Below are 17,896 nucleotides of genomic sequence, written 5' to 3' on the forward strand. Positions count from 1 at the left end.
TTCTTGACCAGTCTCAGCCAAGTCAAAAATAAAACAAGCCAAGAGCTGGGGTATCTCCGCGAGGTTTGCACCTTCCAAAGGGCAGCCAGCGAAGCGGCTCGGGACTGGCAATCATTACTGCAGCTAAATCCTGCAGTGCCGTGCCTGAGCCCTGGCGCAGCAGGGAGCGGGCAAGGGGGAATGGGCGGGCAGGGAAGAAGTCCAAAGCAGAAAGTGCTGAAGAAGTTAAAACTCAGCAGGGCTGTGGTTTAAATCCATGTATGCCAGAGGTCAAGAAAGGGTTAATGAGTAATAAGAAGAAAGGGTTAATGAATAATTAAACTTGCTGCTCAAGCTGGGATTGAGTCAGCTGTGAAAATAGTAGTACAGGCAAATGTTAGAGAAAATCGTATCTGTGACCAAGGATTGTCCTCCCAGCCCGCAGCCGTGCCCGGGCAGAAGTTGCTGAAAGCTGAACCTATCAGATACAAGTTTTATTGAGGTGGTACAGACAAAAGAGGAGGAAAGAGCAGATATATCCCTTGATACAGACTGAACGCCCCAACTTTTGAAAGTAAGTCTGTGGGCAGCCTATCGCCTGGGGTTAAGGAGCGATGCTTAGGGGTCGCAGCAATAAAACCCAGCCTGATCAGAAGCTGTGCTGGCTTCGGTACCTGCTTTTGTCCCTTGCCAGCTGGATCAGGATGTCACCATCCCCAGTCACTGCCAACACAAGACAAATGGAGGCGGGCAGCCCAGGTGAACCGTGCCGGTGTCCTGGCACCCCTGTCCCCCTCCAGCCTCGCCACGGTGAGCCTAAGGGAGAGCACCTCAGTCCCTCTCCATCGGCTGTGGGCTCTGCCAAGGCAGGACACCACCGGCCAGCTCGGGGGGGGCCGCATCCGGGACAACCTGCCCTTCCCGGATAACATTATTCCTCTGCCCAGGCGGATGCAGGAACACTCCCCCGGAGAGCAAAGAAAAGGCTGTTCATCGCCCGCTGGCAGCATCAGGCCATGGCGGCGATGCCCTGCCTGCACCAGCTCCCACGGGAGGCAAGGGCTCAGTGGGGGGATGGTCACGGGCGGGAAGACAGGCTGCTTCCCACCCCAGCCCTGACGGCACTTAAGGATTAAGGGAGGGCTTTAGAGCAAAAAGCTCTGAAGTGGCCAGAAAGACCTGGGGGCCAGGCCCACCCTCCACTCCCTTGAAACCAGCCTTCAAATGCTGCGCTGGCAGAGGAAGGAGGAAAAGGAAGCAAGGTGCCCAGCCCCGGGCAGGAGGGGACAGGATTCCATCAGGGGCCGGCCCTGGGGCACCCTGCTCCCCATAGAAGCATTTTCAGGAAGAATGCTAGGCTCCTTGCCTTCCAGGCAGGAGAGGAGAGAGCAAGGGGCAAGTCTCCCCTGTCACCACACCTCCCCTAGATGTGCTCCCCACATTTTGCTCCCGTTAGCAAAACCCCACACAGGGCAGCCTGCAATTAGGGCTTGCCCCCCCTGCATCCCCAGCCGAGGAAGAAGAGGGAGAGCAAGAGGGGCTCCCTCTTCCAGCTTGCCCCCATGGCAGAGAAGACATGCAAGAAGAAGGAGAGACAGCCAGACAAATTTATTAAGAACTTAAAATGATTCATCCTCTAAAACGTGCTCAGCTGCCTGCCCCCAGCGCCAGCAGGGAGGGGTGCCAAGGTACCAGACCAGGACCTGCTGCCCGGGCTCCGATTGTCACCGGCTGGGGGGCCGGGGCTCCCCTGGGGATTGTATTTGCCACAGGCTCTCCTGGGGCTGGTGCCTTGGGCAGAGCCAGTCTGTATTTGCAGTGTCACACAACGGAGGGACAACTACAGCATCCACGTGCCTGCGTGCACCAGTCCAATGTCCTCACACACACATATATCCACACATTTCTTTTTTTTTTTGCCCTGCAGGCCAGCTCCCACCTTACCCAGCCTGCTGACTGCAGGAGAGAGGTCTCCTGTGCTCCTGGGCAAGGTACCAGCTCCAGTGGAGGATGGCTGGGGGTCCTGCAGGCTGTCAGAGTCCTGAGCGATGGGGAAGGGGAGGCACAGGCTCCAGCAGCGCCTCCTTATCCCACCCCTCTCCTCTCTGAGGAGACATCACCCGCACCTCTGGTCCCCCCTCGTGCTCAGCATCGGTGGCTGGAAGCCCCCTGAGGTGAAGGGCATGTAGTGGAGGTAGGGAAGGAAAACAGCAATGTGAGTATTATCGAAGAGGAGAGGGAAGGGTCCCTGCCCGCCAAGCTGAGACCCCACCAGCCCCCTGGTGCACCCGCTGCCCTGCTCAGTGCCACCAGGCTCAAGGGTGGATGGGGACCTGAGGGAGCTGCGTGGGTGTGGGTGCCCGGCCAGCTCTGCGCTCCAGGGCCAGCTGCATGCTCCAGATGCTAAGGGGCCGCATGTAAGCCAGCGAGCGGTAGACTTTCTTCTCCCGATAGGCCTCCGGTGTCTGGAAAGCCATGCCCAGCTGTTCCCAAACTGTCCGGTAGCAGCCCTCCGCCGTATGAAAGCCTTCCTCCACGAGCCCCTGCAGCAGAGGGAAGACAACCATCAGCCCATCCATGGAGTGGAAGGAAATGATATGTGCTGAGGAGTACAGCATCACCACTCACCTCCTGGATCATGGTGGCAGCCAAGGCGTAGACCACACCGACCCACACCTCATTGGACTGCACGCTGGATGTGTCAGGCACCCCATCAGGTCTCATGCCATTCACTGCTCCCATGGTGCCACCAGCAAAACTCATGACGTTCTTCTCAAAGATGGTCTTGAGTGCACTGACAACATGACTCTTGGGGAAGACCTGCATAGAGAGAGAAAGGGCTTTGGGCTCAGTGCTCATCCAGACCCCTCAGGCTGGGTCTCCAGGGAGCAGGGTTAAGTTTTCCATTAGAAAAAGATCAACACTGCTCGCTGGGTAATAACCACCTCAGGAAACTAACAGGAGGAAGTGATAAAGCCTCTTTCCCCCGAAGACAAGGAAAGAAGGAAAAAAAAAAAAAAAAAGAGGCACTTGCTCAACAGAGGAGATGCTGGACTTCATTCCACCTCTCTCCTAGGGACATTGATAGCTCATCCAAGTACTGCGTCTCCATAAACACCCTCTCATCTTCAGTCACTGGCCAAACCCCCCCACATCTCTTGGGAGTCTGCTTTGGAGACCTGGCCAACCACACCATCCCCATCTTGGTTTATATTCACCACTGCTCATTTCTCAGGCTAACAACTATTTGAGGTTATTTTACCAGACTTTCTCCTGGTAAAACCGCTGTGCTGTTCTCCCAGCCCATCGGCCCCAGCTACAAAAGGCACTGCAATGCCTACAAGAGATGGGACACTGGCCAGAGGTGGCCAAAGGATGGTCTGGGATCAGTGAGGCTGGAGGTATCTTCCTGCCAAAGGGAAAGATCATGGCAAAGCCAGTCTGATGACATCAGAATGCATCCTGCAGCTGCAAAGCGAATGTTGTGGATACCAGTAGGTTTGTTTGGGTAATGCCGGGAATCTTGGAGGGGGAAAAAAAAAAAAAAAAGATTCAGCTCCAGTTCAGGGGAAAAAACATGAACAGGGCTTAGTTTTGAGTGATTTCAAAAGGACTTTAATCCTTCCAATTTCGTAATCGGGTGGTGATATAAGAGTTTGTGGCCTGGACCACAGGGGGGGGTTGAGGTGAGAGAAGGGGCAACCTGGGGATGAAGGGGTCAGACTGAGATGCATGAGACGCCTGATGGTTTTCTGCATCTGGTAGGAGAGACTGAAACTTTTATCCCCAGTGAAAGTTAAAGACTCACAGAAGGTCAATAGTGCTTGCTGGATAAACAGCCATTTCAGGAGATTATCAGGAGGAAGTAAAAACCTTTCCCCTCTGATAAGGCAAAAAAACATTGTTCAACAAACTAAGGCCAAGAGCTCAAAACAGTTATGAGAACAGACTAAGTATCACACTGAGTAAGCTCTTGCCAAAAAAGAAAAAAAAAAAGAAAGTCCACAAACCAAAAAAAACCCCAAACAACCCCACCGGAGCATGAAAACACCTGCCAGCCAAACAAAAAGCAGTGGAGCAGCAACACAGCAAGGACTGCATTAAGACGAAAAGCCTCTGTGCACAGCTGAAAGCAAAGAAAGCTTTTGCACTGCTTTCATTACTGGCAATAAAACTTGGAAGTGTCAGTGCAGCAGAAGTCACTGCCTCGGTGAGAAAAGCAAAGCTCAAGGCTCAGTGATGTTGCAAGGGAAGGGCTGGCTTGTCTCCATCCCACACCTACCAAATGGTGAGAAAGCCATAACAAGAACTTTGCAGGGTGACAAAGATCAGGAGCGTTGTCATGGAGCAACCGTGACATCTACTTGCAAGAAAGGGAAGAGCCAGGCAGCTCCCGGCTCATCAGCACAGCCCAGGGGGGGACATGCCAGATCTTTCTTGCTAGTCTGGTGCCACCAGAGCCAGGGGAAACAGGAGGTATGATGACACCAGACAGGAGCTTGCCAAGGTAGACTGGGCAGCCCAACCAGACAGCTTTGGTAGACTCAAAGGAAAGGCAGCAGATCCCTTTAATCTACACTAAAGCCAAGCATCTGACAGAGTCATTTTTCCCGGTGTGGCTCTGGAAAGAAGCCCAAGCGCTGTTAGGGAGCAGGAGTCAGCAGAAGGGTGGTGTAAAGCAGCCGTCTCTGGCAGAAGGTTTTGGGGCACAGTTTCTTCAGGACTGGGGTCACAGGCTTTTCCTACTTTGTATTTCACTACTGACCTGTGCACACAGCAGGATTGCGTTAATGAGGTTACAAACAGGAGCGCTGCCAGCCAGGCAAGGGATTAAAATACGTGGAAAAAAACCTCGATGGTCGTAGTAACAGAAGAGAAGTTCACCAGTCCCATCTCCAGTGAACTCAAAGCTCATCAGCCAGCAGAGAAGAGTGCCACCCTCAGCAACAAAAGTCCGAGGCTATGGAAAGGCAAGTGACCTTTTTGGACTGCACCAGGTTTACTGTTTCCCCCAAAAGGGATGTTTGGGTATTACCGCATGAGGTCTGGGCCAGATCCTGCCTGGAGCCCTGGGCACAGCCCCCGTCCCCACGCTGTAGGGACCCACACTGGGTTAAATGCAGGAGGGCACAACCAAGCTCCCATTTCTCATTAAATCCCACAGCATTCAGCACAAGCTGCTCCCAGCTCACTTGAGGCTCCCCTCTGGTACCAACCGAGAGTGAAATGGTCCATCACCCTCACACAGCCAAGAGTTATTCCTTCCTTCAGTCACCCAAAGCGTTTGCCGTGATGGACACATCACCACCACAGAGAGCTTTGGTCTGACAACTGTCTACGTGTCATAAATAATCAAAAATACAATGGCTCTCCACTTCCCAGCTCTGTTCCAGCTATTGCAGCACCAGCGGCTGCTCTTACCATCCCATCAGACACGAGGAGTCTTCAGCCAATTCTTCTCTTGCAACCGAAAAGCAACAGACTTTAGGGCCCCAAATAAGCTTTAGTTCCCTCGGATATTCATTCAGGACTTTCAACTGGGCAGGAAGTAACATGTGGAAAGTTTCATATGCTTTTTTCTCCCGTTTTTAAACAAATAGTGCCTTGCTGAGAGCAAACTCCAGGGGGACCTTCTCCAAGCGTGCCAGAGCTGACCATAGTTTCGCACCCCTGCTGCACGGGCCTCTCCATGAGCAGATTTTGGTTTAAGATGGGTTGCCCAGTAGCCTCCACCAGAGCATGCACTGCTGCAGGGGAGTGGGCTGGAGTCCCCAGAGCAGCCCCTAACACTTAACCCACGCCACATGCCAGCCCTGCTGCCCTCCTGCAGGCGCAGGTCCCATCCCACCCCACTCTGCACCAGGCTGCCTCTTCTCTTACCTCAAATTCCCCCTGGTCCAGACCACAAGCCCCGAGAAACCACTGCCCAGCACACTGGTCTGACATAATGCTGCTGGAGGTGTCGCTCCCACTGCTATCATAGTTGTAGTATTTTCCTGGGAAAAAAGGCAGGAAACAGTTTCAAATCCATAGTTTAGGACTCTGGCTCGTATGTGCTGTCCTTACACTCCACCCCGTGAAGCAGGAGCATGGCAGCTTTTTCCAGAAGGCTCTCCTCTCTTTCCTTTCCCAAACCACCATACCTTTTCTGTTCCCTCCCTGGTACCTGCTCCTTCTCCTCCACTTGGAGGGATGGCATCTCCCCTGCTTCGCCCATCCCCTGCAAGGGTCTGTGACCCAAGGAGGAGCCGTCCCCCTCCCAAGAGACACATGGCCAGCCGAGCGTGGTTCCCCACGGGCAAGCACCCACCGTTCCAGAGCATCCTCTCAAATGCTTCCTTGCCCTTGCTCAGGATGTCCGTGTATTTCTGCTGGATTTCAGCATCCCCGAGCACCTCTGCCATCTTGCACATCATGCAGACGGCTGCCAGCCACAGCCCGCCGCAGTACGCACTGCCGGAGCAAAAGGAGAGCAGTGTCGGCAATTTGGGAGACCCCATGGGTTGCACAGAGCTCCCACAAGAGATGGGGACCACAGTCCCAGCTCTGACCTACCTCCCCACCCCACACTCCCCATCTCCAACCCCTACTTGCCTCTCTTGCTCACCTGGCTCCATTTACCACCCATGCGTCGTATGTCTGGTCAGCAAAGCCACCATTTTCGATGAGCCCATCGTTATCCGTATCAAACTTCAGCTCTGACTCCATCACAGCCTGCGGGAGAGGCAGGAGGTGGTCACGCAGTCCCTGCTTCCTGGCTACCCCTCACACTCTGCTTGGGAGCATCCATCCTCTTGGGATGTCACACGGCTCCCAAGGGAAGCGTGCGTGGGGATGCCCCATGGTCTGATCTCCTCCCAGTACCTGGCAGACTGGCCACATGTCCCGCAAGTACAGGGAGTCGTGTGTCAGGTAGTAGTCGCGATACACCTGCAGGACGAACTTCAGGTTGAGGTCCTTCCAGTCAGCCGTGTCGTGCATCAGGTAGGCATTGACGCGCTGCCACGGCTCGTCACCTAAGCAAGGACAGAGCAGATGGAGCAGGGCAGCAAGCAACGAATGTCACCTCTCCTACCCCGAAGCAAGGTCCCAAGGGTGCTGTGACCAAACAGCACTAGAATAACATCTTGCACCCTGTGCCACTTCTAGTGAGAGCAGCCTTCCCGCTACTGCTCAGCTTCCCTCTGTCTCCCGTGTATAAGCTCCATGCAGCATGGTCTTCATCACCACCCCAGACCATCCAAGCTTTCCATTCCCAGAAAACAAACAGTGTATTCCATGCACCATACCTCTTTCCCACAGCTTGGGAGTTAACTATCCTGAGAAAGTTGTGTGAGCAGCCCTGCAACCCTTCTGCCCCCCCTAGCAGGCCCAATCAGACCCCTCACCTGGGTCCCCAATGTCGTGCGGCACCACATTCTTCAGCTTCACCTGGGCTGTCTGACCACACATCAAGTACTGCCGGGACTGGACATCCTCGCTCACCACTGTGACGGCTGGAGAGGACACAGAGCAAGAGACATTAGAAAGGCAGCAGGCACTGCAGCAGCAAGCTCCAAGCAAAGGCAAGGTAGGGCCACCGGCACCAGCACACCAGGCTGCCCTTTGGGGCTCCGGCTGCAGGATCACAGCCCCTCTGCAGAGGGCTGAGGGGACACACAAGGCTGCTCCCAGTCTCCCCTCAGCAGGGCACATGCAACTGTCACCAACTCCTTAGGCAAGGTGGTGGCAGCACCCAGGGCTAGGAGTGAACCCCAGTGGGCTCAGCCCTCCCACAGCCCAGCAAAGGGCTGTGCTCCACCACTGGTTGGGCCACCAAGCCTCCAAGCCCACCCAAAGCATCAGGGTCTGTGAACGGCTCCATGCTTCTCCTCTGCAAGGGCGACGGAGAGAGCTGGTAAGACCAGGGACTCCGCCGAGGCAGGCAGAGCCAGCTGCGCACCCCCAGTGCGGCAAGAAGGCATCCCAGTGCTGGGGAGAGAGATGCCGAGAGGCAGCAACTTTGGGGGTTTGCAAGTCCTGGGTCCAGCAGAGGAACTGGAGGGGGATGCTGGCTCCAAGGCACAGACTTCTGTGGCAGATGCTGTCCCGAATCCTCCGTCTCTTCCCTAGGTGAAGACATCAGCAGGCGTCAAGCCAGGGTCTCCTGGGTCACTCACCAATGTCATACTGCAGGCTGATCTGCAGCTTGGGCCACAGCATGACAAGAGCAAAGGAGGCGTAGAAGTGGACATCGTAGGTGTTGTACATCCGGTATTCCTGGCCTGGAAGGATCGGGGAGATGGTGAGGGATGTGAGACCCACCACAGGGAGGGGAAAGGAGGGGCTGGTCCCCCCTCCCACATGGCCCAGGAGGGTGGGCTCTTTTCCGGCACAGGCAGGGGCTCCCGTTAGAAGTGGGATTCATTCTCTACATATAGCACCCAGGGGTCTGGAGAAGACCTCATGCCATATCCTACAGGGCTTGGTCCTGCAAGGGATTTTGCTGGGAACAGCACCGCTCCCTACCCATCAGGGTGTGAAAAACATCCCCACAGCAGGTTAAAAACACCTAGTGACAGCAACGGGGAAGGGTTGAGTTGGGACCATCCATCACGTCCCTACAAGTTACCTTCCAAATAAGCAAACCTTCCGTACTCCCGCAGGACAGGGAGGAAGCGGGAGAGGCCAGCACCCGCTGGTCCCTGCAGGTCCTCGGCACAGCAGTCCGGGGGCAGCTCCAGCCAGATGGTCCCCCCGTCCGTCACGAAGTACAGCTCATTGAAGAGGGCTGACTTGTACCAGGAAGGCAGCTGGCTGCAGGCAAGATGGAAAGTCAACCATAGCGACCGAGGTGGTGATGCTCCTGCTCTGACCAGCCCCAGGAGGCCACTGGGAAGGTGCTCCTGTCAACCCTACCTGTTCTCCAGGATGGGCTTCTGCCACGCTTCGATCTTCCTCTCCCACTCCTCATAGTGCGTCAAGGCGTGATGCGACAGAGCAGGAGCAGCATCGCCTCCGCTGCCAAAAAACCGGGTGTACCGCCTGCCGAGCGGGGGTTTGGTGAGTACGCTGCGGGCTCAGGCTGGGAAGCCCACCCGGCCACAGGAGAGGGGCTGGACTACAATGAACACTGGAATAACGCAACTGCTAGTGCAGGGGTGTTGAGGAGCAGGCGCTGGGGAGAGGGTCCCCTCCATGAGCTGGCAGGGCCACGGCCACAGGGAGTAGGCGGCAGAAGGCTCCCCAGGCGGCACTCAAGCCCGGAGGCAGGGAGAAGTGGGCTTGGGGGACATGAGCCAAGCCCCACGGGAGACAACCCACCCACCTGAGGTGCAGCTTCTCCTTGGAGCCAAAGTGAACACGGGGCATGTCCCAGGCCAGGGCCAGCTCCAGCGTCCTGTGACCCTGGGCAGGCACCCTGCAGCTGGCACACACGGCTGCTGCCGTCACCTCCCCCTTCTCCGTTGGGCTGCTTTTACCTGCCAGGAAAAAGAAAAAAAAAAAAAAATTCACAAGTGACCAAGGAAGCCCTGTGGGGGGTGACTGATGCTCCCACACACCCTGAGGAGGGTGAGACTATTGGGGCATGCCCCAGCCCCCTTGCAATCTGGAGGGTACATCCCCAGGATTTTAAGGGATGACATTAGTGCACATGAGTAACTGCTTTTTGCAAGCAGGAAAAAAATACCTGCCATGGGCGGAGGGGTTAAAAAAAAAAAGTCAAAGCAGATGAACAAATCAGGCAGGAAAAGCCACCAGGCATGAGTGGAAGGGACAGAGCACCGCATGACTTCGTAACTGCGCTGCACTTGGACACACTTGACTTTCTAGTGACAGTCATCGTTTCCAGCTTTTTGCGGGGTGCTTGAACTGTTCCCGTATTTAAGAAAAGCCCTGAGGTGGCTGGATAATTATATGCTGGTTCTGACATGTGTACCAGGTAAACTCATTAAAGCAACAATTTTAACAGAAACAGATCCTGAGTATGATAATGCCTGGCACGCACGAAGGAAAACCACATCCCAATAGCCTGGAGAGCTCCGAGTGCATCTGGGCAGGAAACTTAGTTTTCCGGAAATATTTATGTAAACACTTTATTTACGTAATTTAAGCTTCTAGAAATCTTGCAAAGGCCCAGTGTCAGCGTCACTAGTTTGTCAGCATTATCCTTGTTTAAAAGGTGACAGAGATATTAGGCAAATGGTCACCTTTTATCACAATAAGAGGTTAGCAGCAAGGGCTGGGAGACACCACCCTGCTCCAAGGCTTTGGCCAATGGAGCAAGCAGACAACTGAGGACGATGCAGAAGTATCACAGCAATACCAGAGACCCTTCAGGGAACCGATGTAGTAACAAGAGGACAGCACGTGATGGCAGCACCAAACACCAAGGACTGCTAAATGCCCGCTAGAACAAATCTGACGGGGCCCAGCTCACAGATCTGGCAATGGGAACCCGGGGAAGGTGGCTGGGCATCACCCTGGCTATTCAGCAGAAATCTCAACTCAGTGTACAACCCTACACAGACTAACAAGATACTGGCATGTGCAATTAATATAGCCGAGAACAGCCCCAAAGTGGTGCCAACAGCTTTTGGAGAACCACAACAAGGACAGTGACAAGCAATGGGAAATTCAGATACAGCCTAAAGCTGGGAACAAGCCACAGCATCACCGAGACCTTTTTGCGATGGCACCAAGGTGGCAAGAGGAAGGGAAACCCATGCTTGCCTGGGTACCCTGTGCCCTGCGACCAGCGTGGCCACCCATTACCCCTGCTCCCCCTGCACCTGTCCCACGGAGGACAGAGGAACTCACCGGCGGGGGAATCCAGCCTGCCATCCTGCAGGAGGTCCTGCCACACCTCTCTACCCGATCCCGCGGGATTGAATGCCGTGAGGTGGGTGACTCCTGTGCCAGCCTGCGGAAGGGAAGAGCATCATCAGTGGCTGGTACTTTTGAGGGGCACATGCAGCCAGCCCCACCCCCCCCACCCCAACAACTCTGGGACCCCACACTCACTCCCCTCATGCTGCCCAGCAATGCTAACTCCAGACCTACTCACCTGCTGTCCTGCAAGCTTCACCCACAGCTTCTCTCCTGGCACTCCCCGCAAAGAGGGTGCCCTTGGGGAAGTCATGTCCCCACTCCTGCTCCAGCAGTCAGGCAAGCGCTGAGGACCAGTGCCAACCCCAACCCATCACACGCCTTTACCAGCTGCCTGGAAGCAGCCCCCCCACATTCAGCAGGGCTGTACGACCCCACCAGCAGGAGCCACACCACTGGTGCCAGCCCTTTACCTTCTCCCGGGCAGAGATGGCGAGGGTGAAGGGGTTCACGCGTGTGCAGTGGTGCAGCAGGACGCCAGCAACCCGCTCGCCCTCCTTCTCGAAGGCAAAGGGTTCGTTCCAGTGCCCTCCGCTCCTGTCGTCCTTCGTTCCTGTGCCATTCTGCAGGCTGAACATGATGGAGACGTCCACGTCTTCGTCCCTCCCATTCTCCACCTCCCAGATGAACACTCCCACTGGCAGGCTGGAGTCCTGGCAGAGACAGACAACGCTGTGTATAGGGCTGGTGCTCCATGGCTAGCCGTCAGAGCATCACTTTTCCCGCTGCTGGGGAGACCATGAAGGGATGCAGCGGGAGCAAGAGCACCAGGAACAACTCTGTCTAGGAGTCCACTGCCAAGCTGGGGAACAGCAGCATCAGAAGAGGAATTCGGGGGCAGGCAATACAAAATTCAGATAACATGCCCTAGGCTAGGAAAACCCACACCAGGCAATACACAGACGGAAAGCAGCGTTTAAGGTTCAGACCGGTGTCTCACCACCCATCTGCTCAACAGGTTGATACAGGCTCACGTGCTTCGCTGGGGTAAGAGGAAGGTCAGGCGTGTTGGCAGCACAGCCTGCCACCCTTGCCTGGGGCTGGGAGCGAGCAGCAGCAGCACGCAGGAGCGGCGAGGCATCCCTTGCTGCCGTCCCAAGCTTCCGCATTGCTGCGGGGGTTCCTCCTGCTTGGGAGCATGGCTGAGTGGAGACATGGGGAAATGTTGGGAAAGCCTGGCTGGGAAAGCCCAGCTAATAAGCAGGTCTTCCCTTGGGGATGGCAGGCAAAAGCCAGCGAAAACAGTCTTAGGAACACCCAGCTGACAAACCACCCCACAAGTACAGGCTGAGGGTTTCCCAAAATGCTACCACCCAAAACGCTACCACTGGATCCTCCGGGCAGTAAGGCCACAGCTTTGGACCTGCCATTCCGGGTGGACGGGAGCTGGGATGGTCACAGGACAAAACCAAAGGCAGGGAACAAGCAGTACAAAGAGTCAAAGCACAGGCCAAAGGGGAAAGGAGCAGCTGCCAGAGCTAAGCACAAGGAAAAAGGGATAACCCTTCCAGCACCAACTGCCGCAGGAGGGGCAAAGCCTTCCAGGGTCCCGCTGCTACACACCTGGCACTAGGGACAGGGTCTTAGGACAGAAGAGGCCAGGTTGGAAAAGAACATTAACGAGGCAGCAAGCCTGCTTGTCTTCAGGCAATGCTGAGCTGGGCAGGAGGGACAAGGAACTCCTCTACTGCAGCATCCCTGGACGCAGGGGCAACGCTCAGAGGTCAAAAACTCACCAGCTCCAAGCCTCTGCCACCCAAATGGGAGGCACTGAGCTCAGCCAGCCAAGGACCTGTCCTGGGAGCATCTCCCAGCTGTGCCAATCCTTTCCCCCTCCCGCCAGGCAGGCAGCTCTGCCAAACCCCTGCCAACCTGCTCCATAGGAGCTGTGCTGCTGCAGCGCCCGGCGCTCCCATGGGACAGGCTGCAACGAGCATGGGGCCATCGCCTCCTTACCTTGTAGTCATGGGGGATGACGGGAGAGACCTGGCGGCAAGTGAGCACTACGTTTTGCCCTGGGAGCTCGTAGACCATCCAGGCACGGGGGTACAGGGCATGGTAGAAGGCATAGTGGCCACAGTAGCCCCAGTTCCAGCCCTGCAGAGTGCTAGGTCTCTCCACGGACAGGACCTGCTGGTAAACTGTCTGCCCCTTGCAACGCAGGCACACCGTGAACTGGGGAGGAGAGGAGCACATGGAGGGGATGAGATGAGTCCAAGAGCAGAGGCCGCAGCCGCCCAGGCTGCTGCAGTGCTGCTTGCACCCCTCGCAGACCTCGCTGCACCTACCTGGTCAGCGATGACCGTTTCGTAGTGATAAATGCCAGGGTTCAGCTGCCAGCGGCAGAACTCGCCCCGCCAGCCACGGGTGATGGTGCCTCCCCCGATGCCGCCCAGTGGGCACCCTGGCAAAGACACTTGAAATTAGCACCCCCGTTCCTCCCCATGGCGGGGTCCAGCCCAAGGACCCCTCCGTGCAGTTCCTGGGGCCTCTCGGCACTGCCCGCACTCCAGAAACTCCTTGACCCACTCCCCACCTCTAGCACCTTGGCCCCATGTGAATCCCTGCCCACCCAGCACATTGGGCACTGCACCACATCAGTGCCCAAACTGGAGGCTGACCGTAGATCTGCTGCAGAGGAACAGCACACAAGAGGTCAATGAAGGCAGATTTCTTCTCTATGCGGGTCTTCTTGTACCACCACCTGAAGTATCTGCAAGGGAGGGAGAAGTATGAAAGAAGATAGCAGCAGGCATCACTGTCCCTTTGGTGTCACTGGGCAGGATGTGACCAGCACACATTGCAGCTGCTCCTCTTGTAGAGATGTAAAACGGGAACCTGTGTCCGAGGACGCGTGGGGTGGCAGCCCCTGCAGTGCCTATCGGTCAGCGGGCAGAGCGCAGGCAGCTCAGGGCTGACTCCAAGGGCACAGGACAAAAACCGAGTGCTCCAACACCCGAGAGCAGGGCTCCCAGCTCGTGCAGAGGCAGGAGGCTTTCCCAGATGCCCACAGAGAAGTGGGAATACACACAAGGACCACCGCCACCACCACGTCCATGCCCGGTAGGGCATGTCCTGCTAAGGAAGGTCTGAGAGCAGAGGCACAAGCCCAGGGAAGCCATAAGCTGCTCCAAGGACGCGAGCCTTGCTCTTCCCCTCCACGTCACACACAGCCCTGCCACATCCCAGTGCCACTTCTCCAGAGGCAGATGGCATGGGGCAGCCTTGCCCGGGAGGAGGCAATGCTTGCTGTCTGCAGCTGGCAGGATCCTGGGGACTCACCTCCGCTCGCAGGCCAGCTGCAGCCAGGCACTGCCCATCAGATAATTTCTCACCCAAAGGCCTGGGAATCAAGAGACACCCAAATAGGGGCACACCTGTACCTGGGTGTGCCGGCACCACTCTGGGCAAGAGGAGCAGGGCTGGGCTCCAAGTCAGCACTCATAAAGGACTGGCTTTTGCTAATGAACTGCCCCAAGTTAAATCTTCCATATGGAGACAATTACATACGGAAACCAGCTACCAGACCAGAAGAAGCTGCTGAACTTCCCCCAGCAAAGAGACACCAAGACCCAACCGGCAGCTCCATGGACGTGGGTGCCAGGTGGGTGGTGGGGGCACAGGAGCCCCCATGGTGGGCAACGTCCTTGAGCTACCCGCAGGCACTGGTGCCGTACTGCCAAGAGGATAAAGCCACCCCAGCTGGGAGCACACAGCCTGTCCTGCTCCAATGGCTCGTGGGGTGCAGAGCCCAGGCGATGGGCAATGGGTGAGCACTAATCCCCTGGGACATGGACCCCCAACTTCACAGCATGGGGGCAGCAAGGGGGAGAGGCTCTTCCACGACACCCCTTGCTCCTACACACTCCTCCCCAGCAAAAAAAACCTCACACTTGCCTTTTCAGCTGCATGGTCACTGTACATTCATCTTTATTCATCAAAATCTCAGATCCCCAAATGCCTCTCAGGGTGACATTTTCCAGGTTGCAGTCTCACAGGACCTCTGAGAGCAGCCTGCTCTCCATTCCTACGTACTCACCTTCATGTTTGACTGTTTAAGGGCATTTTGCCTGCAGAGGTCCAGGGCACCACAAAAACCAGCCTGTCCTGCACGACCGCCTTGAATCAGGGCCTGCCGCTATCTTCGAGCTACATCTGCTGCAACTGCTCTTCTCCCAGCTGAGACAGCCCCGGCTTCACGCCACCAAGGCGAGGTTTTGGCAGCGTGCTCTCTCTCTCAAGGAAATGATTTTTTTTTTTTTTTTTTAACCCAGCATCAGGGAACCAACCTAGCTGCTTTCCCAGCAGGTTTCTGGTGACGGGGAATAAGGTGCCCAGGCAGAGTGGCTGCAGCGCAGCCTGACGGTGCATCCCAGCTCCTTTGAAAGGAGGTGATAGAGGGATTTAAAAAAGCAGTTCTTCCAGAAGCGGGAGAGGTTTGGGATTTACAGCTGGCCACTGCCCAAGCTGGTTTGCCATCTCAGTAGCAAACTCTTCCCCTGCCAGCTTTTCCCCACATGGTGCAGGCCAAGAGGAGGTGGTGGTCAATGCCCAATTGCTGGCTATTAACAGCTCTCCCAGGGCTGCAGAATAACCAGGAGAAAGTCTTCATGTTCTGCAGCACCGAAAGCCCTGCCAAGGCCGGAGGGCATTTCTTTCCTTTAAAGTTGGCAGCACAATTAAAACCTGTCTGGACATCACCCAGCCGTTCCGGATCCGTGCCGTGACCCCCTCCCAGGGCATGTCTGCCACCTCCGCAGAAATCTGCCTGCCCTGCCTGCACCTTTTCTCCTGCCCCACCAGGCCCAGCACCCACCACAGCCATATTTGCAGCTGTGCTCCCACGGAGCAGTTACCCTGAAGAGTACCGATTAACAAAAATGCCACCCCAGGGCTGGCAACACCCCTGGCCGTGCCACCGGCAGCAGGGACTGGTGCTGCAGGAGAGGTCACCCACCAGCCAGGGGTTTAACTCAACACGACACCACGTCAACCCAGGATGCAATGGCTCCTCTGCAGGTCCTAGACTTCCTCAGCCGAAGACGTGCAGCAACCCCAAGGCACTCCCAGCTACCTCAAGAGGTACGAGCACCTGCACCAGGTGACTTTGCAATCGATGCACCAAGCCATGCCAGAATTTACGAGCACTCCTGGCACAGGTGCCCCTAAGGGAGCCGCTGCTGCTCATCACGGGTCATTTGGGAGAGGGCACGCCAACCTGCAGGGATCCAGAGGTTCAGATCCATGCGCTGTGCCATGGGACCAAGCTCCAGGCTCCTCTTGCCCCACCAGCACCTGGCTTTCCATCAGCTGGCTGCCTCCGCTGGGCAGACGTGTGGGTGCCCACCAACGCCAGGAGCATGCAGCCTCCCACACATCTTTACATCCCTGCATTAGCTGCCCTTCGCCAGCCAACACTGCTGCCCTCAGGTTTTAATTCAAACCCAAGCAGGTATTTCTTGTCACTCTGGCCCTTCCTCTCCTCTGCTCTCTAAGCTGGAGTCTCCTTGCAACGAAGCTTTGCCCTGCACAAGTATTTTGATATGACAACCAAATTGCTTCCTAAATTTGTATAGGACGAAGACGCAGTGGTTTGACTATTAGTTTCTTGCTGAAAAGCCCTTAAAACCTTTTCCTAGGACTGATGCAAGCCACTTCCATTCTGAGACCCTACTGAGAACAGGCCAGGAGCGGCCTCCCCAAGCTGGCACAGAGGCGATCATCTCTCCTCCCCGCTCACCCCACCAGAACTTCACGCTTTCCCACACGCTCAGCTCATCCTCAACCTGCCACGGCGGCTTTTCCAGCAGCCTTTATCTCCCGTACACAATCCACACTCTCCCTTCCCTGATGCGCAGGCTCGTGCCAGGGATGTCTCAGGTCAGACCGGCATGCCGTGCACCCCGAAGCGGTCCACTATCTGCCCCTTCATCAGGCTTTGCAGGAACCAGCTTTGCAAGCAGCAACCTCCAAAGACATTAAGCAGGAAAAGGCTCAGAAAATGGAGGCAGGAGATATAAAGCAAGCACAAGGAAATAAATCACGCTGTCATGGGTTTCAACGTTCAGCCTGATGGGTACACAAACACCACCAGCACCTGGGCAACCGTTTTAAAGGTTAAAATAACACTGCTGTTTCCCACAGGCGTTTTTCCTGGTTACTTCCAGCTCACCCTAACGCAAAGTCAGGAAAAGCCGCTATTGCCAAACCTGCTATAGCGCACGGCATTTCAAAAATCCTCCCATTTAACCTGGAGTTTAATCTTCATCGGCTGAGAAGTGCCTTATGCAAGAGGCTGAGCACCTGACGCTGGCCAGGGAAGATGTGGCAGTGATGGGCACCAGCAGCAAGCCTCGGGGGTGGGAGATGGGGGTCTCCCCCACACGCACCCCCAGAAACGATGCCCCAAGCCCTCTCAGCTCCTGCTCGCTTTTGGGGAGCCCGACCGTTGGGTGCTGCCCCTAAGCCAGCTTCGGCCAGTCTACACCAGTGCTCCCGGTGCTGGCGCCAGGCAGGCGGGTGGGTGCCGGCAGCTCGGGGCGGCAGGAGAGCAGCTCCCTCCAGCCCGGGGCCTTCCGTGATCCGCCGTACTCTGCCCTCCGTGCACCGGGGCATGGCCGGTGCCTCCCCGGCACGAGCCGCTCACAGCACCGAGGGGCTCGAGCGCGGCGCTCCCACCCCCTGCCCCCGCCTCCCGGGGTGTCACCGGTGCCCGTTTCCCCCCATGCCCCCCGTACCGCAAGGCGAGGCCGATGTGCCGCAGGACGTCGCGGAGCGGCACGTCGGCGGCGCCGTAGGGCTTCCGCGGCTCCTCGAAGCGGTGCGCCAGGCAGACGCGCCAGCCGGCCGCCGCCACGCCGCGGCCCCGCGCCGCCCCCTCGTACCGCCGCACCAGCGGCCCCGCCGCCGCCGCCGCCGCCGCCATCGCCGCCCCCCGCCCCGCGCGCGCCCTCTTCACCGCGCGCGCCGCCCCGCCCCGCCCCGCCCGCGCCCCGCCCGCGCCCCCGGGGCACGGCGCCCCGCGCGCCGCCGAGTGCGTCCGGAAACT

General features: G+C 56.8%; 1 protein-coding gene across 1 annotated transcript; it reads right to left on the minus strand.

Moving 5' to 3' along the window:
* Positions 1-1,572: 1,572 nt before the first annotated feature.
* On the minus strand, positions 1,573-17,773 carry GBA2 (glucosylceramidase beta 2). The gene is made up of 17 exons (XM_075137814.1): positions 17,586-17,773; positions 13,470-13,561; positions 13,137-13,252; positions 12,805-13,023; positions 11,262-11,501; positions 10,780-10,882; positions 9,287-9,440; positions 8,878-9,003; positions 8,591-8,775; positions 8,139-8,243; positions 7,368-7,475; positions 6,844-6,995; positions 6,587-6,693; positions 6,290-6,432; positions 5,860-5,975; positions 2,608-2,799; positions 1,573-2,522 (listed from the first exon to the last, which is right to left on the minus strand). Exons 1-17 carry the CDS (start codon positions 17,771-17,773, stop codon positions 2,295-2,297), a joined length of 2,574 nt encoding a protein of 857 aa, XP_074993915.1. The 3' UTR covers positions 1,573-2,294.
* Between the last annotated feature and the right edge of the window lie 123 nt (positions 17,774-17,896).

Source organism: Calonectris borealis, chromosome Z (assembly GCF_964195595.1).
Source record: "Calonectris borealis chromosome Z, bCalBor7.hap1.2, whole genome shotgun sequence".
NCBI classification, from domain to species: Eukaryota; Metazoa; Chordata; class Aves; order Procellariiformes; family Procellariidae; genus Calonectris; species Calonectris borealis.

Coding starts and splice junctions, on each gene's coding strand:
- GBA2 (XM_075137814.1), bottom strand. CDS start 17,773: ATGGCGGCGGCGGCGGCGGCGGCGGGGCCGCTGGTGCGGCGGTACGAG. Junction 13,024..13,136: donor AAACGGTCATCGCTGACCAG/GTAGGTGCAGCG, acceptor TCTCCTCCCCAG/TTCACGGTGTGCCTGCGTTG. Junction 5,976..6,289: donor TGAGAGGATGCTCTGGAACG/GTGGGTGCTTGC, acceptor CTTTTTTCCCAG/GAAAATACTACAACTATGAT.